This window comes from Oikopleura dioica, chromosome 2 (assembly GCF_907165135.1).
Source record: "Oikopleura dioica chromosome 2, OKI2018_I68_1.0, whole genome shotgun sequence".
Taxonomy (NCBI): domain Eukaryota; kingdom Metazoa; phylum Chordata; class Appendicularia; order Copelata; family Oikopleuridae; genus Oikopleura; species Oikopleura dioica.
Window position 1 is genome coordinate 9,905,210 of NC_137292.1, and position 22,068 is coordinate 9,927,277.

General features: G+C 41.5%; 6 protein-coding genes, 1 long non-coding RNA gene and 1 other non-coding gene across 10 annotated transcripts; 2 read left to right on the forward strand and 6 right to left on the reverse strand.

Moving 5' to 3' along the window:
• Positions 1–159: 159 nt before the first annotated feature.
• LOC145700678 (uncharacterized) lies at positions 160–7,116 on the reverse strand. 3 transcript variants are annotated; one of them, XM_081777998.1, is made up of 16 exons: positions 6,974–7,116; positions 6,205–6,311; positions 5,805–5,975; positions 5,395–5,763; positions 4,983–5,350; positions 4,686–4,908; positions 4,292–4,481; positions 2,089–4,046; positions 1,993–2,046; positions 1,814–1,949; positions 1,631–1,772; positions 1,343–1,589; positions 1,109–1,302; positions 791–1,060; positions 622–712; positions 160–574 (listed from the first exon to the last, which is right to left on the reverse strand). In XM_081777998.1, the coding sequence occupies exons 2-16, from the start codon at positions 6,277–6,279 to the stop codon at positions 173–175; spliced, it is 4,890 nt and encodes a 1,629-aa protein (XP_081634124.1). In that variant the 5' UTR covers positions 6,280–6,311; positions 6,974–7,116; the 3' UTR covers positions 160–172. The 3 variants fall into 3 exon arrangements, with proteins under 3 accessions (XP_081634124.1, XP_081634122.1, XP_081634125.1); XM_081777996.1 differs by lacking the exon at positions 6,974–7,116 and having other exon boundaries at positions 6,205–6,348; XM_081777999.1 differs by lacking the exons at positions 160–574; positions 622–712; positions 6,974–7,116 and having other exon boundaries at positions 928–1,068; positions 6,205–6,348.
• A 1,755-nt stretch (positions 7,117–8,871) lies between these two features.
• LOC145700662 (ADP-ribosylation factor 4) lies at positions 8,872–10,847 on the forward strand. Its single transcript, XM_081777980.1, has 4 exons — positions 8,872–9,023; positions 9,684–9,865; positions 9,910–10,032; positions 10,079–10,847. Exons 1-4 carry the CDS (start codon positions 8,876–8,878, stop codon positions 10,160–10,162), a joined length of 537 nt encoding a protein of 178 aa, XP_081634106.1. The 5' UTR covers positions 8,872–8,875; the 3' UTR covers positions 10,163–10,847.
• A 26-nt stretch (positions 10,848–10,873) lies between these two features.
• Positions 10,874–11,886, reverse strand: LOC145700672 (uncharacterized). Its single transcript, XR_014134219.1, has 4 exons — positions 11,791–11,886; positions 11,687–11,745; positions 11,203–11,299; positions 10,874–11,012 (listed from the first exon to the last, which is right to left on the reverse strand). It is a non-coding gene; the product is annotated as an uncharacterized LOC145700672 (long non-coding RNA).
• On the reverse strand, positions 11,874–13,731 carry LOC145700640 (U5 small nuclear ribonucleoprotein 40 kDa protein-like). Its single transcript, XM_081777952.1, has 9 exons — positions 13,592–13,731; positions 13,416–13,545; positions 13,229–13,368; positions 13,070–13,187; positions 12,543–12,775; positions 12,366–12,498; positions 12,210–12,318; positions 12,056–12,165; positions 11,874–12,009 (listed from the first exon to the last, which is right to left on the reverse strand). Exons 1-9 carry the CDS (start codon positions 13,697–13,699, stop codon positions 11,948–11,950), a joined length of 1,143 nt encoding a protein of 380 aa, XP_081634078.1. The 5' UTR covers positions 13,700–13,731; the 3' UTR covers positions 11,874–11,947.
• On the reverse strand, positions 13,592–15,057 carry LOC145700654 (dnaJ homolog subfamily B member 4-like). The gene is made up of 7 exons (XM_081777968.1): positions 14,876–15,057; positions 14,624–14,833; positions 14,472–14,579; positions 14,357–14,399; positions 14,185–14,288; positions 14,011–14,082; positions 13,592–13,968 (listed from the first exon to the last, which is right to left on the reverse strand). Exons 1-7 carry the CDS (start codon positions 14,945–14,947, stop codon positions 13,798–13,800), a joined length of 780 nt encoding a protein of 259 aa, XP_081634094.1. The 5' UTR covers positions 14,948–15,057; the 3' UTR covers positions 13,592–13,797.
• An 88-nt stretch (positions 15,058–15,145) lies between these two features.
• Positions 15,146–17,979, reverse strand: LOC145700630 (cryptochrome-2-like). Its single transcript, XM_081777940.1, has 5 exons — positions 17,614–17,979; positions 16,867–17,096; positions 16,292–16,820; positions 15,842–16,220; positions 15,146–15,797 (listed from the first exon to the last, which is right to left on the reverse strand). The coding sequence occupies exons 1-5, from the start codon at positions 17,667–17,669 to the stop codon at positions 15,423–15,425; spliced, it is 1,569 nt and encodes a 522-aa protein (XP_081634066.1). The 5' UTR covers positions 17,670–17,979; the 3' UTR covers positions 15,146–15,422.
• A 1,122-nt stretch (positions 17,980–19,101) lies between these two features.
• Positions 19,102–19,715, reverse strand: LOC145700666 (chromosome transmission fidelity protein 8 homolog). Its single transcript, XM_081777985.1, has 3 exons — positions 19,614–19,715; positions 19,422–19,541; positions 19,102–19,380 (listed from the first exon to the last, which is right to left on the reverse strand). The coding sequence occupies exons 1-3, from the start codon at positions 19,620–19,622 to the stop codon at positions 19,117–19,119; spliced, it is 393 nt and encodes a 130-aa protein (XP_081634111.1). The 5' UTR covers positions 19,623–19,715; the 3' UTR covers positions 19,102–19,116.
• Positions 19,716–19,794: 79 nt separating this feature from the next.
• LOC145700862 (U1 spliceosomal RNA) lies at positions 19,795–19,957 on the forward strand. The gene has a single exon (XR_014134232.1). It is a non-coding gene; the product is annotated as a U1 spliceosomal RNA (small nuclear RNA).
• The last annotated feature ends 2,111 nt before the right edge of the window (positions 19,958–22,068 follow it).

A 22,068-nucleotide genomic window follows, 5' to 3' on the forward strand; every position in this document is an offset into this window, starting at 1 on the left:
AGAGAGCAATGAAAAGAGTTAATATCTATTAAGGCAGTGTTAAATAGTTTTTTATTGAACTAAAATTAAATTTTTCAATAAGTAGTTTTTAAAAACAAATAATATCAATTTTCAATAAATAATAAACAAGTAAAATTTAAGTTTATACAATCAACTTTAGGCGAAGAGGAATTTACAGCAATGTGGTAGTAACAGTCTGGGTTCCATTAATCTGAATAATCCGTAACCCAGGGACCCCCCGAGGTGGAGACGGCGGCCGTGGGGCTATCTTGGCTGGAGCAGTTGCTGGGGGAACTACAGGGGTCATCACAGATGGTTTCTCAACAGTAGACGCTGGTTTCTTCTCAACTGGCTTGCTTATACTTCTTTTTGTCTGTTCTTTCGCTTTGGCTTTTGCTTGAGCTTTCGTCTCTAACATCTTTTTCTTTAAATCTTTTCGTCGACGGACAATCGGATCAAATACAGGAACGCTCATGAACTTGTGCGGGAATAGATCCGGGAACTGGTAGCCCTGTTTCTCCAGATTGCCCAATTTTGCATCCTTGAATTGCGTCCGCTTCTCTCTCCACGATTCCTACAAAGCAAAACATAATATTGTTTCTTTAAAATTTTGGCTCTTACGGATAACTTTCGCTGGACAACCCTTTTCTTTTTGAATGCTAGCTCTCTCTCTTTCTGGTGCTCGAATCTCGTTCTTTTCCTCTCGCCAAGGCTTAAATATAGGATGAAATGCCTTGACATAGAAATAGTTTGAGGAAACGCAGATGTAAACTGCCTGAGATTCACTTACTTTGACATGTCTACGTACTGGCCCTCACTCTCAGGGCGATAATCATCGTCTGATAGAGAGGCTCTACGATCGTAAGATTCGGCCCGACAACTTTTTGCAGGTGAAGGTGGTTTTCTAGTTAGTGTTGGCATTTGCTTCCGTGGTTGAGCGCTCGGCTTTGCTGGCGGTGGCTGTGCAGGTCTATTGCTTGGAATGGGAACTCGAACTGGCGTGTTGATGGGTACTTGGTGAATTTGAACTACGCGAATTCCCGGTTGAAGTGTAATTATGCTAGAAGACTGATAGTTAAGTAAAGATGCTTTTCGAGATGGAGCTTACTTGGGCTGCCCGGAGGCGCGTGAACGAAGAAAATTTGTGAAGGGTTGTGATCTGAACTTGTTGCTATTTTGCATCGTGAAGATGAACTGTTCTAGGGCGCCTTTAAAGACATCATCGCCCTGGATGTTCATGATTCCTTGAGAGAATGCCGTATTGAGTGCAGGGTACATTGGCTGGTGGATGAGCGTTATCAGCTAAAACTTTTTGAAAATTATCGCTTTGTTAGAAAATTACCTTTCCGAGGATGTTGTATTTATGACAAGTATCGTTGAAGAGATTTTTCTGGTTGTTATTATTCGACAACTTATTGTAGTCGATCTGCGCGAGAGGATTGAAGAACGCCCAGAATTTAGCCATGAAACTCTTAATCATCGCGCGCGAGGTCTCGAAGGAATGAAAGTGGGGACCAGAGCCCTTGTGGTGACGGATTTTGATGAGACGATTCAGTAACTTCCCGAAGGCGTCGATTCCAACCCGATCCCTAAAATTTTCTATGAGCTTGATAAGAATCTTATTGAGTACCTTTCATCAAAGGTTTTAGTATTGTTGATCGAGCACTTCGGGCAATTCAGCCAATAAAAGCAGCAGTTACCCAAGATTTCCGACAGATACTCCAGGCACGTGACATGCAGTTGCTCGATACAGTCATCCTCGGACATTAAAACTGAAAGTCGTTAGAAAAAAAAGAGGGGAGCTAAAACGTACTTGTTTGGAGAATCAGGGCGACATTCATGTTTGCATCGATGCTGGTGTCACAAACATGGCCAAAGTGTTGTTTCATGAATACTTTGTGATCGATGGTGTGTCGGTTGCGCTTGACAAAACGGGTTTTTGTACAAGACTAGAATCCCTATTAATTTGGATCTAGAGGAAAGAGAACTTGCCTGTATCATTCGGAGAGCCTTCAAGAAGTTAACATCTTCCCGAGTGTTATCTCTCTAAAAGATCTTTCAACTAAGGCATTTCAATATGAGACTTACGATTAAGTACGTCAAGTACGGATCAACTTTATCCTGCATGCTCTCAACTGAGCTGGAAATGAAAGCGCCGAGGAGACGAGACTGGAACTTGTATTTGATCGGGAAGTTGTTCTTGTACTTCTGGTCACCAAAAAGATCGAAGGAAACATGGACTGGTTTGGCGTTAGGATAGTATCTGGCCATTGTTGTCTTTCGGTAGAGACAGAGTCGCAAGAGCTGCGCACGTCGATCCGCCATCAAATCGATCATCCCGTAGCTCAGTCCTTCCAAGTAATCGAGCTTCAACAACCAGTCTGGTGTCACGCTTGGAATTTTCAACCCGGGGAATACATCGGCCGGCGCAACCTGGATCGCTTTCTCGTCGATCTCTTTCTCAACTCGATCCAAGAACTTAGCGCTGATATCGACGTATTTATCGTAGTATTTGCGTTTCGCTTCCATGTTAAGCTTGCCTTTGATTTGAAAGTCAGAGATCGTGTTGAAAAGAACATCAAGGAATTTGATCGAAAACTCGATGCGACTTTTCAGAACGATTGTACGGAAGACTTGGATATTCAAGAAGTTGGAAATGACGTTGTAGCGACTGCCACCTTCTGGACAAGCAAGGAATGACTGAAACCAGTTGAGGAGGCCATAGTTGTCAAGTACGATCATTCTTTCAGCAACTTCATTTTGGTTGCAGAGTGCGAAGAGAGCAAAGTTCCAAATCGGAAGAATTGTAGCGGACTCGAGTTCGTGATATCGGGTTCGTGGATAAGCCAGGAGGTTGATGATCTCTTGTGGGTGACGTGCTTCCCACTTGGACACATACTTTGCCAGAAGGAATGTGATGCAAAAGACGCGCGTGGTACTAGAATCCACTTTTTCCCGGATCTTAGCGCTCTTCAACGCCGCGTCGAAATTGAGAGTGATGGTTTTCGACGCCTCCAATTCTTTGTTTATCTCTTTCGTCTGATTGTAAAACTTCAGCATGTCTGCCAAGCTGTTTCCATCACTGTGTGACCACATGGGACAGAAGATGCGCATGGCGAACATGAGTAAGTCTACCGACCCATTGCAGTAATGATTTGTGGGGGATCGAATCAGAGATATCATGACGATGAAAACGCCTCGCATCAGATCATTGAGTTTCTTGTAAGGTCGGGTAGCGATCGGCCCCATGATCGGCCAATCCGGAGGGCAGTGGAACTTTTTCGTTAGCACCACCTTCTTGATTGATGGAACATCTTGGATGACGATCATCAGGATTCGAGCAATATCATCAGCGTCCAGTCTCCATGGCGGCTGTCGAGGGCCAAACTGCTGCTTGATGTGCTTCTCCATGTTCCAGAGTTCTTTCAGCGTGCCCATTGGATCTGTATGCGCTAGACAAACTAGGTAGACCCGGTAGACACCTTTGCCGATGAACCAAAGACGTCGATAGCGATAGTTTTCGACTATCTTCTTCACTTCCATGGCCGTGGAGTTGAACTGTCCGACTTTGATGCGATTTTCGCAGCGTTCTTCCAAGTCGCGTTCTTGCTGCTCGTTCAGTATGTTCAGCTCCTCAAGCTGTTCATTACTGTGTGTCAGCTTCTTCGTCGTAATGATCGTTCCATTAGTCAACTTGTTCACTTGCGTTGGAGCAATCGCGCTCTTCGAAATCGTCGCCGGAGTCGCGCTTGTCACAGTCATGTTGGCCGGGATTCTTATCTGAACTGTCCCGGATTTCCCTGATGTGGCCATTGAGAAAAGCCCTGCTGGTGGTTGACCTGGTGCCCGGGTACTTGAGGTTGTAGTCCCTGCGCCGCTAGTTGAGACTGTAGCAACTGCCAGTGTTGTGCCTCGATGCCGAATTGCCTGGCCATTTGAGGCTGTGATAAGCGTTGCGGCTGGTGCATTTGCTCGGACCTCCCGGATACCGCTCCCCTTGGAGGCCCCCCGTTGAAAGGGCTGGATACTGCCGCCAGGCGGGCGAGCTATCATCGGAATCAACAACCGAATAAATCATGTTCATCTCAATCTAAGTTGTAAGAGAACAAATTTTGCAGCTTTCTACAAGTCAATGAATTGTCTTAACCAGTGGCGCAGTGGTTTTTTGGAAATCTTGGTCGGGTAAAGCACAGAAGGAAGGTTATTGTTGAATAAATCTTTTAACGGTAATAGGGATTATGATGAGGATGGTGGAAATTATGGGGATGGTTTGGATAAAATTGATTCCGGCCTTGGTTTTGAATCATCATCCCATTCTGGTTGATAATATGGCCGCGCTGGCCATACGGGATATTGTTAAACTGAATTTGGTGCGCGTTCTGGTGGACATTGCGCACTTGTTGATGATGCTGGTGTGGATTCACTTGCGTTACTTGTGTGATGCGCTGGGTGGCGTTTGAGCGAGCGCGTCCAAGATGAGACTGATGGAGGATTTTTCAATAGAGATAATAACAATGTTTTTTTGTGAAAAGGACTCTTATTTGCATGCGAGGATATATACAATTAATAATTTACAAAATGGAATGATGGGCATGCGTTCACATGTACATAGAGACTAGTTGAAGTGGCATAGAAAAAGAAGAGTCAAAAGGCAGGTTAGAAAGATAGCTTCGTGAAATCCTCGCCTGAAGAGCCTCAAAGAAGGTTTTGATAAAGTGGTCCTGCAGCGCTTGTTGTCTGAAGGCGAGGCGCAGGGTTTCGTTGAGGTCCTTCCATAGACCAGTGTTGTTGGCGAGTGTTTGTGATAGAGGCTGAAGAAGGTATGATTCCTTGAGGACTTGGAAGTTGTTGCACTGGGCCTCCTTGTCGGGATTGCCAGATTGCTGGGTGATTTGGTTGATATCAGCGCCTGTTATGAGGTTTTTAAGAGTTCTTTCAGTATAAATTTGAATACTTTGAATACCCGCTTTTAAAAACCCCTTCCTTTGTGCATTGTCAGCTCATTAATAATGGTTTCGTACAAAAAGCACTGTTCCTGAGGCGTAGAAGTCCACGCTTGAATCTTCTTAATCAGCTCCTTTACTTTCGCCCTAACTGCTCTGTAGTCGAATTTTTTCTTCAAATCGTGTACGCTTCTGCATTTTCCACACCAGTTACTCGGCCTGCCCGGGTTTCTGTGGCAAGCACAATCGCAGGGACACTCCTTCGCGTCGCATTTCTTTCCCATTCGATACAGCTGGTATGATTCTCTCATTTCGACGCACACGATCGTTGCTTCTGCGCGCAGGGCAGCGTGACGACCGGCTTGGATGTGTTTGTTGATGAACCGGTTTAGGAAGTTAAATTTGACCTGAATGATGAATTAATTCAACTTAAAATATTATTGATCAGTACCTGATTTTGAACCATTCTTCTCGCCTTCCAGCAAGCTTCTTTTGAGTTGGCATTACAGTGCGGCTCCCTATCTTTTGCCCAGTTCTCACACTCCTTCGCGGGCTTGTCGCAGATGTAGCAGAAACACTTTTCGCAATACTCCGCGTTTTTCATGAACGGGCCGATTTTTACATTGTCCGTGGGCTTGTAAGGCTTAGAAGCGCAGTCGGCGCGAATGTGTGGCAGTGGATCAGCGCGCGTAACGGAGACGACCTCCAGCTCATCGTCGGAGAGCTCGACCGTTTCCACCTTCGCTTTTTTCTCCTCGACCTTAACTTCTGTCTTCGCTTCGGCGGGCCTCTTATCTCCGGGTTCCGGCTTCGGTTCAGACTAAAAAAAATCAAATATTCAGATTCGATAAGAGAAAATACCTTTGATTTGGAACTCTTGGAGTCTCCTTTGTTCATCTCCGCCTTGGCGACCTCGACAACGACGGATCTGAGTGTTTCAGACTGAGTACCAGTCATCTGCTGATCTTTGTTAAATTCAGCTTTGTAGCGGTCGCGCACGATTCTCTGCGTCAAGCTTGACAGTGGCATCGTCTGAAATATCATTTAATAAAAAAGAAGAACTAACATGTTCATGAATAATGGTGATAAAACAGCTCAACCGTGAGTTAATCCTAAATTGCGAAAATTCGCAATTCAAAGTTCTTTCTCTTTTCTAGAATGAAAATTCGATAAAAATTTATCATGGGTTTAGAATCTTTCATTCTAGAAAATATAATTGAACCTCGGATCGTTCAATTTTTTTTAGAAAACTCGTTCTCACCTTGAGCAGATTGCGGACAAACTGCTCCATTTGTCCGCGCTCATCTTTTTCTCCTTCCGTTTTCTCGGCCGTCATTTACTCTTTATTCTAGGATGCATCCGAAATTTCTAAAAAACAAGGAAAATTAGTCAAAGGTTTCTAAAAAACAGACTCATATGCAGATAATTTCAAATAGATAAATAGGGTTCGAGAAAGTTGAATCAATGCAAGATGCCGTTGTCAAAAAAAGAACACTTGGTCGTCGCAAACGCGTACTACGCCCAAATGCACGTCGTCGAGCTTGAACTCCTGAAACGCGACTAGTTGGGGTTAGGGTTTTCTCTCTGCGTTTGCCTCTAGATTCTAGAGTCTAGAATGAAGACTGTAGTTTTGCTGTAAATTATTTCATAGCCATAAGAAACCCTTGCGGTTTTTCAGATAAACTTCTGTACTGGTATCAGATCTTTTTCTCTAGATTTCAGTGGAATAGAATTTTCTAGTCCGAAACGGCGCGGGAATCGAAAAGTGCGCAATTTCCGCGGGAGCGGGTTGGTTCGCTGCTACGCGCGAGCTTTCCTCTTTCGGGGACGTTTTTTCTTTTTCCAACATTTTTTAGAATTTATAAATTTGGAGAAATTACCAAAGAAAAAAGGGAATTTTAAATTATATTTAATAGTGTGATTTTGTTAACCAAAAGAATCGATTAATATTTATTTTTAATTAATAACAATGCATAGATGTTCTGTCCTTGAGCCTGTGTACAAGCTCTGTTTTCTATTGTCATAGGTACCTCAATTCCATGAAGAATGACCGGTTATTGGCTGTCCTTTATGTTCAGGCGCTCTCTAGATTCTAATTTTCGAAAAATTCGGTTCTGGGGGTCGCTTTCTTGGCATCAGGTGACTCGGCGCGGCTTATCCGCTAGGTGGGACTCGCCGGACTCATATATCAGGGCGCTTATTGGTGGCGAAGGCCAACTTATGGGCGGTGACGTAAATTGAGTCATAAGTGGCGCTCCGGAGCGCTCTAAGAAGCGTGGGCTTTTTTTAAGTCTCGTTCTTGATTGGCTCCCGCGCTTCTAACGGCTTAAATCGGCCAATTATGGCGCTGTGCGCTTGTCTAGTAAGTCTAGTAAGTATCGCTCAAGTCAGGTTACCAGACTGGTGGCGCCCCAGCAGCGGCCGATGATTGACAGGCGCTGAGCCCGAATCCGGGGTCACCCTAAGTGCCGCGCTCTGCCCCAGGGGCTTTTGCTAGGGCCAAAAATGACGATTTCGCCCGTTTCCTGACTTGATGATTGCATCGATGTCCCAAATGATCATCTTCTTCAGATAATGATTCACCTAAAATGCAGCCCAGAAGATTCCATTGCTAAATATTCATTTTGCCTTCTTTATTTCTATTTCAAAGCTCGTAAACAGCGGTATTTTTCAGGGGCACACCTTATTTTCGGATAGAAACCTGCTGAGTAAAACTGAACTGAACTCGACATAAGATTTCTATGTTCATTGTAGTTGGAAAACAGCATCTGCAATAACTTCGTTATGACGAATTTCAATAAGGATTTATGAGTGAAATCCTAACCCCCTTATTGGCTCATTGGAAAGAGCGTAAAAATTTATCCTAGGTTCGCCCAAAAAAGGATGAAATTTCCCTCGAAATGACGTCATGGCACGTTACCAAATTTCTAAAATCACCAAAAGTTTGGACGCTCCGCATTTTCGATACACTTTAGCTATCAGGGCGTGCGGTAGTGGAAAATGAAATTCATCCCGTCAAAAGATTTTTTCAACCCTATTTTTTCTAGAATAACATTTTAAGCTCTTTCCATTGAGCCAATAAATAAGGGGGTAAGGATTTCACTCAGAAATCCTTATTGAAAAGTTTGTCCAACTTGGGGAAACGGAGATCTTGGGCAAACGGCGACTTTGGCAAACGGCGACTTAGGCAAACGGAGACCACTCTATGAGCTCTGCTTTGGGCCAAATCGACCACCCTAGCCTTAAATTCAGCTTGAAAGACGAATAATTATCTTGTCACGTCTCTCTCCAGACTAATCAATACTAAATAGACCAAAGAATGACCAAACTTGACTCAAAAAATTGCCCGAAAAACTCAACTTTACTAAACTCAAATCAACTTCGACTTTTGAGAATGAGGACGCAACTCAACTCAACTTGAGAATTCGGTGTTGGATGCCGACCCCAGATACACAGGACTTCTGAAACAATTTTTAATGTTTTCTATTCATCAAACATGTGTATTTAGATGGGTATTTATATAATATTTGATTGTAAAAATCATAAAAATAATAATTTTATGTGTAGTTTTTTCGACTCGACCGCATAATTTAGCAAACAATTAACCCCTTGACGCGAAAAATGTCGCACGTTGGTAGCTGGTGCGCAGGTTCCGTTGTATTTTCGCAGCCAGCCGCCAAAAACGTCGGCTTCGGTGGGTTCGAGCAAAGGGGCTGATTGTGGCTGACGTGTGCGTTTATCATTTTGGTGGCGGCGCCTACGAGTCGAGGCGACCAATGAGCATTGGTTTCAGCTCCGATTGCGCTGGGCCTCCGTCGTGGCGTGGAGTGAAAGACCAGACTCAGAGAAACTCGCCCTTTTTCGCTCTCTCTTTGGCTCAAATCCCCTCAAGTTTCATTTTTGGACCGAGAGTTTGACTGACCGGACCGAAAATGGGACTCTCCATTTCATCCCTCTTCAATCGGCTTTTCGCCAAGAAACAAATGCGTATCCTTATGGTCGGTTTGGATGCCGCTGGTAAAACCACTATTCTGTACAAACTCAAACTCGGAGAAATCGTTACCACCATCCCTACAATTGGTAAGTCCTCGCGGTATATTATTTTTCAGATAAAATTTTCCAATTAATTATAATTTTAATTGAACATCATTAAATGTTATTTTATATATATAGAAATCGTAGAAATGAAACGTAAGAGCATGGTAGACCCTTAATAGTCATAAAAAGTTCTGTTTTATGACTGTAACAAAATTAGACATTGACTACTGATTCAGTATTTACCCTTTCCTAATAGGAAGCTTTTCTTTGGCAAATAAGAATTTCAGTGACTTTTAGTCACAAAGTAAATTTGCACTGCGGAGTGTAGACTTTTCGATGAATTTGAACAGACAGAAGTCGATGTTAGTGCAGCTTGCCGGGTTGTTTTCGACAATTATTGCGCCCCGTGGGCATAACGGGGAGCAAGGACGCCTGAATACGGGATTACCGTTTTCGCAATTTCCGGGAAAGGATCAAGTCGTTTAGCCAGCATTTGAGAGCTAATTATTCATCGAAAAACGCCCTGACTAAACAGTAATCCATCGAGCACGTCATTATCTGAGCAATAATCATCCTCTTTATCAATGAAAGTGTTTTATTACAACTGATTAGGCGGCTCACGAATTTTGCTAACCAAAAGTTTACCAATGAATTTAAATCAAGCTGAAAAACAAGGAAGAGAAACTCATGGTTGATATTTAGGTTTCAACGTCGAAACCGTCGAATACAAAAACATTTCCTTCACCGTCTGGGATGTCGGTGGACAGGACAAGATCCGACCTCTCTGGAGACACTACTACCAGAACACACAGGGACTCATTTTCGTCGTCGACTCCTCCGATCGAGAGCGTATTCAAGAATCACACGATGAGCTCCACAAAATGGTAAGAGCGAAACAAACTCCCTTCTATTCTTAATCCTTCTCTAGCTTAACGAGGATGAGCTCCGAGACGCGATCGTCCTGGTCTTTGCCAACAAACAGGATCTTCCGAACGCTCTTTCAGTCACTGAATTGACGGAAAAATTAGGTCTTAATACTCTTAGGCGAAAGGTAAGCTCCACTCCCTTTGAACAGGGCATTTATTGAGTGTTTTCAGTGGTATGTACAGGCAGCCTGCGCCACTCAGGGAACTGGTCTCTACGAAGGTCTCGACTGGCTCTCAAGTGAGCTCTCGAAGTAAAAAGAATCATCATATATACACACACCGACAAAAACAGCAACAGAAAACATCTATAAAAACATGAAGACGTTTGCCTATTCCAAGTCCCCCACCAAACAAAACTCACACTTTTTCTACATGAACTACCGTATTTATTCTCCATTTCCTCTTATTCACAACTACCCATAACAAAAAACATAACAGTGTCAACTTGACAGTGTAATGTCTTCTAGATGAAAAAACTACTGGATTATGTGCAATCATTCGTTTCCTTTTGGTTAGATCAATTCTTCTTATTCCTCTCTTTTTCTTATCAACTCTAGAATTGGAGAAAAAAGGCGCGGGGGCTTGCCACCATCCAATTTTCATTCTCGGATAACCCCACGCTGCTGCTTTTTTCGTTATTTTTTCACTAGCCAAAAGCAAACTATCCGACCTTACCCATTTCTCCCATTACAAGTGTGCTCCCCTTTCCTATAATACATGATTTTATATATCACTATACGCGTATAACTTATATAAGATTGTATTTAACGTAACCAAGATAAAAAAGACAGATGGAAACCGATATTCCGATTTAAATAAAAATAACCGGTTAACCGAGCTTATCCCCTTTCTGGTTGCTCAAATTAGATCAATGAATTTATATTTCCTTCTAGCGATGCAACAAAATTGTAACAATATTAAACAATAAAAAGTTCTAAAAAATAAGACATGAGTTGAAGTCCGACCCGGTCCGAATTCCCACGGGTTGGTCTTCGTTGATTTCAGTTTCATTATTTTTATTCATTGAATGCAGGACAGTGAAGCTTTATTGATTAGCAGGGAGCTTCAAGGAGTTGTTGTTTGCCCAGGCGATTTCGTTTTCTCGCTAATTTCGGATTTCGGGACTTGGTTGATCAAAATTCTATTGATAAAAAATATTCTGTTGCAACAAATGGCAAGTAAAGCAGGTAGGAGTGAGTTTTAACGAGACCTGACGCTCATAAATGAAATTCTTACGGTAAAGGTACCAAAGAAAGTAAATGATAAGAAATTGCAAAGAGAACTGAAATCCACGCCTGAGCATCCTCGCAGAACTTGATTCGTTCGGTCTTTGATTTTAGATTTTGTTCAAGGCGTCTTTCTTCGCCCATCTGCTGCTCGATGAGTCGGAGGCTAGTCACGAGGCTCTTCGTACTTTTACATCATACTGACATATTCTATTCAATCAATAAATTAGACCTTGTACTTGGGTCATTCTTATTCGCCTCGCTCGCAAGAGCAGGAATCAGGTCTATCTATCGGCTGCTCCGCTTTTGAACATAGCGACTTCAGCTTGCCTTATCATAATCTTAGGTAAAATCTTAAAGATTGCCAGCATAAAAACTGTTCTCCATCGATTGAATCATCCCATTTATGAAATGCAAGTCAAGAATAAAGTGATTACGACTAATTAAAAATTCGTTTTGATTTTGTCATGCTAAAATCCAAGAAACTCAAAAAAATTATTCTCAGAAATTAAGTAATAAAACCTTGTCTGTGATATTTCTGATGGAGCCTTCCCTGAAGTTGCCATCAATCTTACCAAAAGTTGGGATCTCTTTTTCCGCTTCTGTTTGCGTCTAAATCAACCAAACTTTCACTGCGAAATAAAGTTGTATTCTTACACTTTGCTCCATTTTTTCAAAACTAATTTTCGCTTGAAAAACAGATGCATTTGCTTTTCTCTGTTCTAGAAACTTTCAAGATGTATTTGACAAGAAGTTTTTACTTTATTCTTGCTCGACAATAATCAAGGTGGGAAAGAAGAGTGAGGGCAGTAGTTCAAGCTTGAGATGGTTGAATTTCTCCTAAGTAAATTGCCTTGTCGGATGCCACAGAAGCAACTGAAAGGGTTTGGGCTAGCAAGAATAAAATCTTTATATTTCTTACTAATTGGTTCTTTGGTGTTAGGGTAGAATTGAGCATCGTTCACAGATCCCATATGACCAGGAAGTTTGTACTGGAGCGAGCGGGAGTTAACGTCCCAAACGTAGACGTACCTGATTGATAAAGTTTCTATACTGAAAGTCTAGGATGAATCTACCTATCCGCAGAACCGCAAGTAATCTTCGAATCATCAGGACTCCATGCGCATTTGAGCAGGTTCATTTCAAAGTTGTGCTTGTGGCCCATGAACATTTTAACCATTCGCTCTGATAACAAGAATTTGTAACAGTCCAACAAATAGAAGTTCGAATACCTTTGGCGACAAATGGTCTCACGTCCCAAACTCTCAAAGTATTATCCATCGAATTCGACAAAACGTACGAGCCGCAATTCGAAAGTGCAAGTGATGTTACTGTGTCGTTGTGGCCTTTCATATTCGTGCAAACCTACAAGACAATTATCAAAAGACTCACATGAGTTAATCTCTAACCCGCTTGGTTCTTCTATCATAAATCTTGACAACGTTATCGATTCCTGCGCAAATGACTTGATCAGAAGTGTCGTTGAACGTCACAGAAGTCATTTGATATCGACACTTCAAGTCGTCAATGAATCCCTTTCTTCTCGTGTCCCAAATTTTAATCGAACAGTCATCAGATGCTGATACAACAAGCGGATCTCCTCGTCTTGCAGCATGAACAGCATTGACGATTCCTTGGTGTCCTGAGAAGAATATATTAGTAAATTGTTTATTAATCCTGATCTAGATTTATATCAATCGTAAGAAATCCGGGTAAAATTACTATTTCAGTGATTCAAATCATAGTTTCCAAGTATGGGAATGTAACAAAATGTTGCTCAATACTGAAGTAAGTCGTTCTAAGATAAAATAAGAAATGAAATTTAGTCAGTCAGAAATGAGAATCCTGGTATTTAGATTCTTATTACGGTTCGCGAATATTGATCGATTAAATATTTTCAAATGAAAAGTGCCGCCTAGCGATTAAACTTGAATACCTTTCATTCGCTTGACTCTCTGGCCAGCTTTAAAGTCAAACATTCCAACTGTATTGTCACTCGACGCGGTGAAGAAGTGCTCCCCTTCCTGGCCAAATTGCAGATCCAAAATCGAACCCTAAATATTCTTTGAGCGCATTTTCAATGTTTTTGACTGACCTTGTGTGCATTTGGAATCTGATGATAATTCAAGCACTCGCCGAAAACATCCCAGTACATAATGTGACGATCGTGCCCGGCAGAGACGAAAGATTTCCCGTCTTTAGAGAATTTTCCGCAGTAGATTTCTCCTTCATGTCCTGAATAAACGCTTGTAAAGAGTTTTGAGCATTTTACAATATTGTACCTTCGAGCAACATGATGGGAGCAAGCAAAGAGGAAGTTCTATCGACGCCTTGTTCAACCAGAGCTCTGTTGATCGGACCAGTATATCGGAGCATATGACGCGGTCCATCAATCTTCTTTTCTTCCTGTTGCTTTAATTGACAAAATTAAGACGAGGTTGGAATGAGAGATACTTACCACAACAAGCTGTCCTCCTTCTGGCTTCAATTTCTTCGCCGGAACGAGCCCCAACTGATTGTGGGGCCGCTTATTGCCCGAGAACGCACTCGGCCTTTCGACTGGCATCTCTTGAAAAAATGTTTTGTGATTGAGTCTTTCGGCGATTGTCAGTTTAATATCTTATTGAACAGAAATAAGCGTTGAAGTCAGTATATGGAAAAAGACTAGTAAGATAGAATATCCGCTAAAGAATCCCTCTGATCCTCAGTCAGCGCGTCTATCGTCGCACACGAGGGAAGTTTAATATTTGGTCGGATTATCAGATCGCCTCTAGTTCCGGGTGCTTTGCTGATTGGCATTCCTTCTCCAGGTACAACAAAATCGTCCACCATCAGCTGATTTTAAGTTTATATTCTTTGAAGAAAGGGGTAAATTACCGTCGGATCAGTATCAGCACGGAAGCTATGAACTCTTTCTCCATCGAAGAGTGGTACATCTTGCTCGATCCCCTTGAAAATTTTTATTTTATCGATTGACATAAACGAGTAAAATATCAATTTTCCGTAGGTTTGAACTTATTGCTGCTGACGCGTCCTTCGATAAATACATACATGAAGAAGCACTTCTTTGAGGGGAATATCAAAAGAATAAACGAGATTGTTGCCTTCGCGAGTGTAACGCGGGTGCTCCTTTTCTTTCACAACAAAGATGATATCTGAAGTAATTATTGAATAATCGTAAGTAAGCGCCCTTGGAATCTAGGTTATGTGAGATTTACGTAACCTGAAGCCAGTTTCATTCCCTCTTCATCTCCTTCTCCGGCAAACTCCGCCAGGAATCATTATAATAATCACATTTCTTTAGCCTTACTCAAGAGTAAAATTATTTAGACTGATTCCGTTATTTTAGTTCCAGCTTTCCATCCAGCTTTGACAGGGACCTCAAGAACTTTTTCATTGTCGTAAAAATCACCATCCATTTGACGACGTTTTCGAACGATTTTAATCTGAAAAGTGGATGAAAAACAGCACTGCTTGATTCAAGTCGTACCTTTTTCGTCAAACCAACGAATAGCTCTTCTAGGCTACAAACAAGATCATGCTCAACTGGGTCGCCTTTTACAGGGGTTCCATGTTTCTTGCATTTCTCCGCCAGCTGATCAGGGTCCATTCCGCCAACGTAATCAATCTGATTAGTGCCTTCGAGGAAGACGAAAGACGGAACTGATCTGATTCCATATTTATCTGCTCCGACGGGACACTAGAGTTTAAATATACCCCCAAAAACCCCTTGAAATCTAACCTTATCGATGTCAACTTTTAAGAAAGTAAGATAAGGATATTGAACTGAAAGCTCATCGAATTTCGGAGCCATCTGGCGGCACGGAGCGCACCAGCTCGCTGTAAAGTCGACGACAAATTTGCGACTGGCATCTAAGGTCCGGCCGAAGAAAGAGTCCTCATCGCAGTCTATCACTCGGCTCATTCTTCAAATTTAAGTATTCAAATTTGAAGGCTTGAATGTTCATTATGATCATGATTTTGCGAGACAAGAAAAACAAGAAGCATGTCAGAATATTAAATATATTTGATAACAGTTATCGAAAATTGACATTTTTGAAAAACAATCTGTATTGAAAAATTTCCAGTAGTAGGAATAAAATGAAAGCAAAAACGAGTTAACAGGCAGTGCGTTAAAATACAATATGTACATTTTCTAAGATGCGTTAGTTCTTGAGTACTAGAAATATTGAATTTAACCGTATTACGAAGTGAACAAAAAAGGGCAAAATGATAGTTTTCAATGGAAAAAAATAAGGAGATGAGTTATCGAAACAGTCTTTGAAAGTTTAAAGAGAGTCTCTGTCGGAGTCAGAATCGGGTCGTAGTTGTTGATTGAGGGCTTTGATTTTGTTCAAATTCTGGATTCTGGTAGTCGCCGCGTTCAACATCGGCTCTGGATAATCGACTCCGATGATGGTTCGTGCTTGTTGTTGGACGTCGTTTGGCGCTTTCCACGGACAATAAATGTATTGCGTCGGAAGATTTTTCAACTCGGGGCAGTAGCGGCGAATGAAGCTACCGTCCGTGTCCCATTTTCGAGCAATTTTGACTGGATCCATCGCGCGCAGAGGCACTTGATTCGAGAATGCGCTTCCCGTCACCCAGAGAAAGTTCCCAGCATTGAGAGCATAGTCTGCGTCCAGGAGGAATTCTTCGAAAAGCTGAATGAATTTTTAATCGTACTCACAATCGAGCTCATTTTTACCTGTTGCCCGATTTCCCAGCTGCACCACATTTGCCCAACGGTCAAAAAAGAAGCCAGGGAGAATCTGGAAATGTGTGTGATCCATCCTTCGCTCTTCATCTGTCGAACGGCAGCATCTATCCACGGGTAACCAGTCATCCCTTCTTTGAATTTTTCAATCCACTCGGCTACTCGCTCGTTTTTCGGATCGCTCCACTTGATGTCTCGGCAGATTCGATTGCCTTCGATCTTCGTGAAGTTATTGACAGTGTAGGCTACGGTATAGAAGAATTCACGGTAAATCATTTGACCCTGGACAGTCGTTCGCATCTTTTCCGGCGCGCCCTGTGCTCCGTGCCAGAATGTTCGAGGGGACATCGAGCCGAGGTTTATGTAAGGGCTAGAAGTACAAATGTGAATCATGAGATATCTCGATACTTAGGAGAGATGATCAATAATTTAAATTCCTACCTCAGGCCCGTTGTCTCCGGCTGTGTCTCGAACCACGGCTCGGTAGTCCCGGGGATTTCGTATTCGTGATCACCAGCTTTGGAAGTACTCGGTCCTTGGTCGAATTCGAAGAGATTTTTCCTCTCAAGTTTGAATCGCATTCTTTCTAACGCCACGGTCTCTCCCCCTGGCCAGCGAGTCAACGATCTGGGGCATTCGAGTCCAAGACTGGCCAAAGTAGGGACGCCGTAAATCGCCTGGTGGTTGTCCTCGATTGTAACTGCGCATGATTTGTACATTTCTCCCGTGATTGTCGGAGCCGGAGGAGCTGGAACGTCCATGTTTCCGACGACAGAGTAGAACTCGTCGAGAGAGAGGGGCACTTGACCATCGTTAGCGTCGATGACTTCTTGAGGATCGTAAAGTGTGTGTCCGTGGAAGGAGCGAGTGACAATTTCCCGTCGATTGACCTCTTCGAGGATTTCAGCTTCGAGTTGACGGTAAAAGACCTCGGCGTCACGCATGTAGGTCATTTGGGTGATTTCGTATTCTAGAGTTTTTGGGGTTAGGGCTGATCGTAAGAGACAGTTGCTTACCTCTGCAGAAAGTCTTGATAGCGGCTCTAGCATTGCCCTTGAGCACGAACAATCTCGTCCCAATTTTCCTCAAACTATCATCCAAATCTTTGAGACTCTCCAAAAGAAATCTAATTCTGTTGTTGCCGATCCGTTCATTCGCGCGCATCCATTCAAGATCCAAGCAGAAAACACAGTAGACTGCTTCCGAGCTCCGGATCGCTTCCAAGAGAGGTCGGTTGTCATGAAGCCTAAAATAGACAGGTAAATAAGTCTCGTTTGAAAGTTCAGATGAGGTCGGTAACGCCCTAAAGCTTACAAGAATAAAAGATGAAAATAAGGGGATCTAGTGTCTTAACGTAATCAAAAAAAGTAAGTGGTCCTCAAATTTCAAACTTAATTCTTTCTAAAAGCACTGAATGTTTTCTGATGCATTGTTTTCGCTATAAGTTATAGCCTATAACAGACAAAGAAGAATCGATCGTAGATTGTATAATAATGACATGGGTTCGAAAGAAAAGAGTAAAATAAGTTCATGATACTCGATTATATAATGTATTTTTTCCACGAGCTAAAATCGATTTTTTTCGCGCTAAACTTCAATTAGCTGACGGTAAAACAAGTTTCGATATGTAATAAAATAATATAAGTTTCATATTTAAGGTGTTATGATTTAAAACAATTTATTCCTCTAAAAGATCACTTCTATTGATAACATTTCGGTATTTTCATCTTCAAAAACAGCCTTGAAATAAGCTTGCAACTCACCTCAATCCTTTTCGGAACCAGTGAAGAGTCCTATGTCTTGTAATGTTTCTCTCCATTTTTCTTATTTTCTTTCTGTTTTACCGTTTTCAGCTTTTGTCACTTCTGAGCACTTTTTTCGCTCTAGCGCGGCCCACTTTTACGCGCTGGATTTTTTATTTGGTTTTTTGCTCACTTTTTTGATTGCTTAATTTTCTTAAAAATTTCGGCTTCGAACAGTTCTCGCGAATGGACATTTCAGGCCTGGTTTTATATTGCTCGTTTTTGAAAAATATTGGGTAAAGATTACATAAGTTCAGCGCAACCTCGGAGCCAATGAAAACGACGGTAGCGCTATATTGGTGATGTTGCGGCGTTAGGGGGGTTGCGAAAATTTCGCGAAAGCTGTCAGTCGGCTGGAGGTCCGCCAATTGACTCCTTGTCCGGCATTTTGACACCTTGTTACGTAATTCTTATCACTTGATTTTTACTTATACGAAAGTTTCCATCCTTCGATATCGACTAGGATATTGATTCCATAGTCTGTGAACCATAGTCTATGGTTCATAGATCACTGTATCGAAAATTGAATGCTCATCTCGTCAAGGATAAACTTGTCCGCTGGAAAGTGGAAAAGTCTAAAATGTGAGGAAGTACTGTAGTAAGAGACGTCAATTCTTAAATTTACGTATTTCTTGGATAATCTTATATCAGATTAATGTAAGCGGCTTAGCACTAATAATATGTAAGAGAATATCAAACCACTAGGGAATCGGGAATATACAAATTCTCGGTAATTCTACTGATGTTCAACAGTCAGTGTTCCAGATAGGCATCGTCAAGTTCGCAGTAAGCATTTCTGGCGCACGAGGCATCCTTTTTGTTACCCCGTTTTAGCGTAAGAGTTACGCTACGATTGAGCCAAAAATAACGCTTGTTCAAGTTGGAAAAGGCTGGCTCCGGAAGTAAGAAACATTGTTCAACTCCACCATCATTTCTACCATCAAAAACCTTCATTGCGGATTCGTAAGGATGCTCTTTTTCTTGTTTTTGCCCGGTAAACTGCTTGAAATAATTATCAAAAGAATATTTACAGTAATGATTCTCATATTCAATTGAAAGAAAAAGTTGAAATTTTCTGGCCAGACTTTCTATTCACAAGCGAGTGGCAGACCCTAGAAAAGTGATGTCCTTAGTGGACGAAACATGAGGTCGAATTTAGGTCAGAATTTTTTGTCAATCTTCGAGAGTGTCTATTTTCGCGTTTAGTTATGTAAGAACAGGTACTCCGATTATGCAACCGGCATATACTCGTATGATCCTATTTTCTGTCGACATCGTCGAATTTGAAAAATAGAAGATTCGAGGAAGAATGTTCTCAGTTGACCATCATTTTCGACTTTTTCGAGTTTATTGCGCTAGGTTTGGATAAGAGGTGAAGTAAGAAGAGCAGAAGCTGCAGAGAATGTCTATTTGAGTCTGTCGAAGGGTTGAAAATAAAGCTGCCCATCTTTTAATAATATAAGACTATTCTAGTAATGCCGTTTCGACCCATATCCTGGTTGGAACATGCGTGATGATCGGTTTCGGCCGGGTTTTGAAAATGATCTTCTCCCGAATGATTGCCTCGACGTAATAGTCGCCCTTCTCATTTCTCTCTGATCCAAGAACTCCATAAGGAGGCGAGACCTTGGTGATCTTTCCCGTCATCGTGTGATGCCCCAGCACTAGAATCGGCGTTCCAGATTCGTCGAAATGAATGTCTCCGAATTTCTTTCCACCGAATCCTTCCTGATCAAAAATTTTTAGAGATACTTTTCTAGTGAGCCTACGTTTGGTTTATTTTCGTCTTTTTTCGCTTCTTTATCTTCCCTTAGATTCAATTCTCCTTGAATTTCAATCACCTTCCACTCTGGAATCGTTTCGAACGGTTTCGAGCATTTTACGTAGAACTTTTATGAGGATAATAAACAGTCGCTATTTAGAATATTTTTAATTGAATAAATTTACTGAATTGCCTTTTCCTGAACCATTTTTCAAAACAAAATTTCTCTAAAAACAAAATTTTCCTTCTCGGAATTCTTTCCGAATCTTCCCTCGCGCTCTGATTGGTCGATTTCCCACGAGAATCGAGGAGCATAGCGCGCACCATAAATGCTTGCCGCGACGGTCAAAATGGAGTTTTCGGCGGGCGCCGTGCAACTCATACTTACCTGGGCGGAGGGTAACCTCGATCACGTAGGGGGTTCCCTTATGGCGAGGCCGTACCATTGCACACCGGCGCGGCTGACCTGTATCTCTTTGCCAAATCGGTGGAGTGTCCGTCACAATTTCTGATAGTGGGGTTCTGCGTTCGCGCGAACCCCTTCCAAACTTAAACCTTTCCTCTGGAGCACGACCGAAGCGAGTCCCTTAGCTGGCTACTTCGCCAAGGACCATGGTTACGTGAAAGTTGTGGTCGGTTTCATGCGTTTCGACTCCATGTATTTGTTTTTCATACTGCAAAAATGGCAAAAAGAAGGCTCCAGTTAACGATTTTACAAGCTGCTTTTCGTCGTGAACTTCGTAAAACCTTTCGTCCCAAGTGTAGTGTAGTCAGAACGAAGTTGCATCGAGCGGAAAAATCTGACAACCTCCAAAGGTGAACAATGTCGGTGAACTTAACAAAGAGCTTTGGACGAAAAAAATATATTTTGGGCAGAAATACAAAAAATTTTTTTTTGTCTATATCTTATACTAGACTTATTAAGTAGCTTCTGGGGAGCATTTTGGTGTAGTTAAGGCCGCGCTTCACCAGGTGATTTCGAAGAAATCTGAGAAAGAAAGTCAAATCTTCTGGCAATGATTTTGGCTAGTTTTTGTTGATGAAATTTCGATCTGAAACGCTCAAATGAAAGCCCAGAAGCAGTTCTAGGGGGATCCGAGAGATTTTTGAAATTTATCAAGAAATTTTTTTGAAAAAATTTTTTCGAAAATTTTTAAAATTTTTTTTTTCATGATTAAAAATACTGAATGCTGATTGGCTTCGTTCTAAAATCTGTCTCATTATCTGATGATTGGTCGATCATCAAACATAAGTATTTAAAATTATAAAATGGAGGCTCCTGATTGGTCGAAATCATTATTTGGCGGAAATTAACGAAAGCAGAGGGGTAAGGGTAGTTTTTTGCGAGGATTTTTTTAAAAGCATTCAAAATCACGAAATGGAGGCTCCTGATTGGTCGAAATCATTATTTGGCGGAAAAAATGAAAGCAGAGGGGTAAGGGTAGTTTTTAGCGAGGATTCTTTAAAAGCATTCAAAATCAAAAAATGGAGGCTCCTGATTGGTCGAAATCATTATTTGGCGGAAATAAGTCAAAGCATTGGGGTAAGGTTAGTTTTTAACGAGGATTTTTTATTAATATAATAGAGGCTCCTTGTTTTAAGTTTTCGTATTTCTCAGAAAAATACAAGCATGTACTTTTTCTGTGGGAATTTTTATGATTTGATCAAGACGTTTGTAAAAATATAAAATTACATACTCTCGAGCTTTGGCGCGCGTTCAAAAGCGGGTGTTGTCACGCAGCCAAGTTGATTCTTAACGACTTGGGTCATTGCCAAGGTCAAGTTGTGTGGTTGCTGGCATAAATTGCTCTCATTCTCCAAAATGACGCGCCTCGAAATGGTGAAGCGAGCTTTTCTTTTCCTTTTTCTCTTCATTTTGTATCTTAATTGCAAAAATACAGTGAAGTATAAATATCGAGAGCTATGCACATTTTCCCCGGACATGTGCAAAAATCGACGAATACTCGAAAATAAAGAGAAAAACAGATAACGAGAGACAACTTGAATTATTATCAAAGGATGATTTGAACAAAGAAGAAAGTGTTGTGCTCCAACTTGATAAGGCATATGATGCTAAGGTTTGTATTTTTAATTATTTAATTAATTTTTGAGGCTGATTTTTTTCATTTATTTTTCAGATTTATCTTGACACTGATATGTTTGTCTTCAAGAAAAAATTTCGACTCTCAGAGATTTATCTTGAATTCATGGCACCTGAGAACTTGGATCTTGGAAACCATGACAATTCTAACATCAACTTTTGTTTTGTTTTGGGTCTTAATTTCATCTAATAGAACTGCTTAGAATTTTAAAAAAATTATCTTATAAATGACCCTTAATCAGATCTTTATCGTGAACTTTTTATGGAGTCTTCAAGCTGGCCTCTCATCGCTACGTTCTTTTACATCACAGACAACTTAACCGTCGAAAAATGGAAGTTTGGAAATCCAAAGGTAAGTTGTTTATATTTTATTAATTATGATCAACCCATTTCCCTTACTGCCCCAAAATGGTGAAGATACAAAAAATACATATAAAAATCCAAATTCCACGAACCTAGTCACACGAACCTAGTCACACGAACCTAGTCTTCACGAACCTAGTCTTCACGAACCTAGTCACACGAACTTAGTCATCAACCCATTTCCCTTACT

What these genes read in the sequence shown, in the direction of transcription:
- LOC145700662 (XM_081777980.1), top strand. Translation starts at nt 8,876, where the DNA reads ATGGGACTCTCCATTTCATCCCTCTTCAATCGGCTTTTCGCCAAGAAA. An exon ending in TACCACCATCCCTACAATTG is followed by an intron (nt 9,024 to 9,683) that starts GTAAGTCCTCGC and finishes GTTGATATTTAG; the next exon opens with GTTTCAACGTCGAAACCGTC. An exon ending in TTAATACTCTTAGGCGAAAG is followed by an intron (nt 10,033 to 10,078) that starts GTAAGCTCCACT and finishes GAGTGTTTTCAG; the next exon opens with TGGTATGTACAGGCAGCCTG.
- LOC145700640 (XM_081777952.1), bottom strand. Translation starts at nt 13,699, where the DNA reads ATGCCAGTCGAAAGGCCGAGTGCGTTCTCGGGCAATAAGCGGCCCCAC. An exon ending in AAGGAGGACAGCTTGTTGTG is followed by an intron (nt 13,546 to 13,591) that starts GTAAGTATCTCT and finishes TGTCAATTAAAG; the next exon opens with CAACAGGAAGAAAAGAAGAT. An exon ending in ACTTGCGGTTCTGCGGATAG is followed by an intron (nt 12,166 to 12,209) that starts GTAGATTCATCC and finishes TTTATCAATCAG; the next exon opens with GTACGTCTACGTTTGGGACG.
- LOC145700666 (XM_081777985.1), bottom strand. An exon ending in AAGACGAAAATAAACCAAAC is followed by an intron (nt 19,381 to 19,421) that starts GTAGGCTCACTA and finishes ATTTTTGATCAG; the next exon opens with GAAGGATTCGGTGGAAAGAA.
- LOC145700678 (XM_081777998.1), bottom strand. Translation starts at nt 6,279, where the DNA reads ATGACGGCCGAGAAAACGGAAGGAGAAAAAGATGAGCGCGGACAAATG. An exon ending in CGTACTTGACGTACTTAATC is followed by an intron (nt 2,047 to 2,088) that starts GTAAGTCTCATA and finishes AAGATCTTTTAG; the next exon opens with AGAGATAACACTCGGGAAGA. An exon ending in CGCCCTGATTCTCCAAACAA is followed by an intron (nt 1,773 to 1,813) that starts GTACGTTTTAGC and finishes AACGACTTTCAG; the next exon opens with TTTTAATGTCCGAGGATGAC.
- LOC145700654 (XM_081777968.1), bottom strand. Translation starts at nt 14,947, where the DNA reads ATGGCTCCGAAATTCGATGAGCTTTCAGTTCAATATCCTTATCTTACT. An exon ending in TCGTTGGTTTGACGAAAAAG is followed by an intron (nt 14,580 to 14,623) that starts GTACGACTTGAA and finishes TCCACTTTTCAG; the next exon opens with ATTAAAATCGTTCGAAAACG. An exon ending in GTGCTGATACTGATCCGACG is followed by an intron (nt 13,969 to 14,010) that starts GTAATTTACCCC and finishes ACTTAAAATCAG; the next exon opens with CTGATGGTGGACGATTTTGT.
- LOC145700630 (XM_081777940.1), bottom strand. Translation starts at nt 17,669, where the DNA reads ATGGAGAGAAACATTACAAGACATAGGACTCTTCACTGGTTCCGAAAA. An exon ending in TATCAAGACTTTCTGCAGAG is followed by an intron (nt 16,821 to 16,866) that starts GTAAGCAACTGT and finishes CAAAAACTCTAG; the next exon opens with AATACGAAATCACCCAAATG. An exon ending in CCGGAGACAACGGGCCTGAG is followed by an intron (nt 16,221 to 16,291) that starts GTAGGAATTTAA and finishes TTGTACTTCTAG; the next exon opens with CCCTTACATAAACCTCGGCT.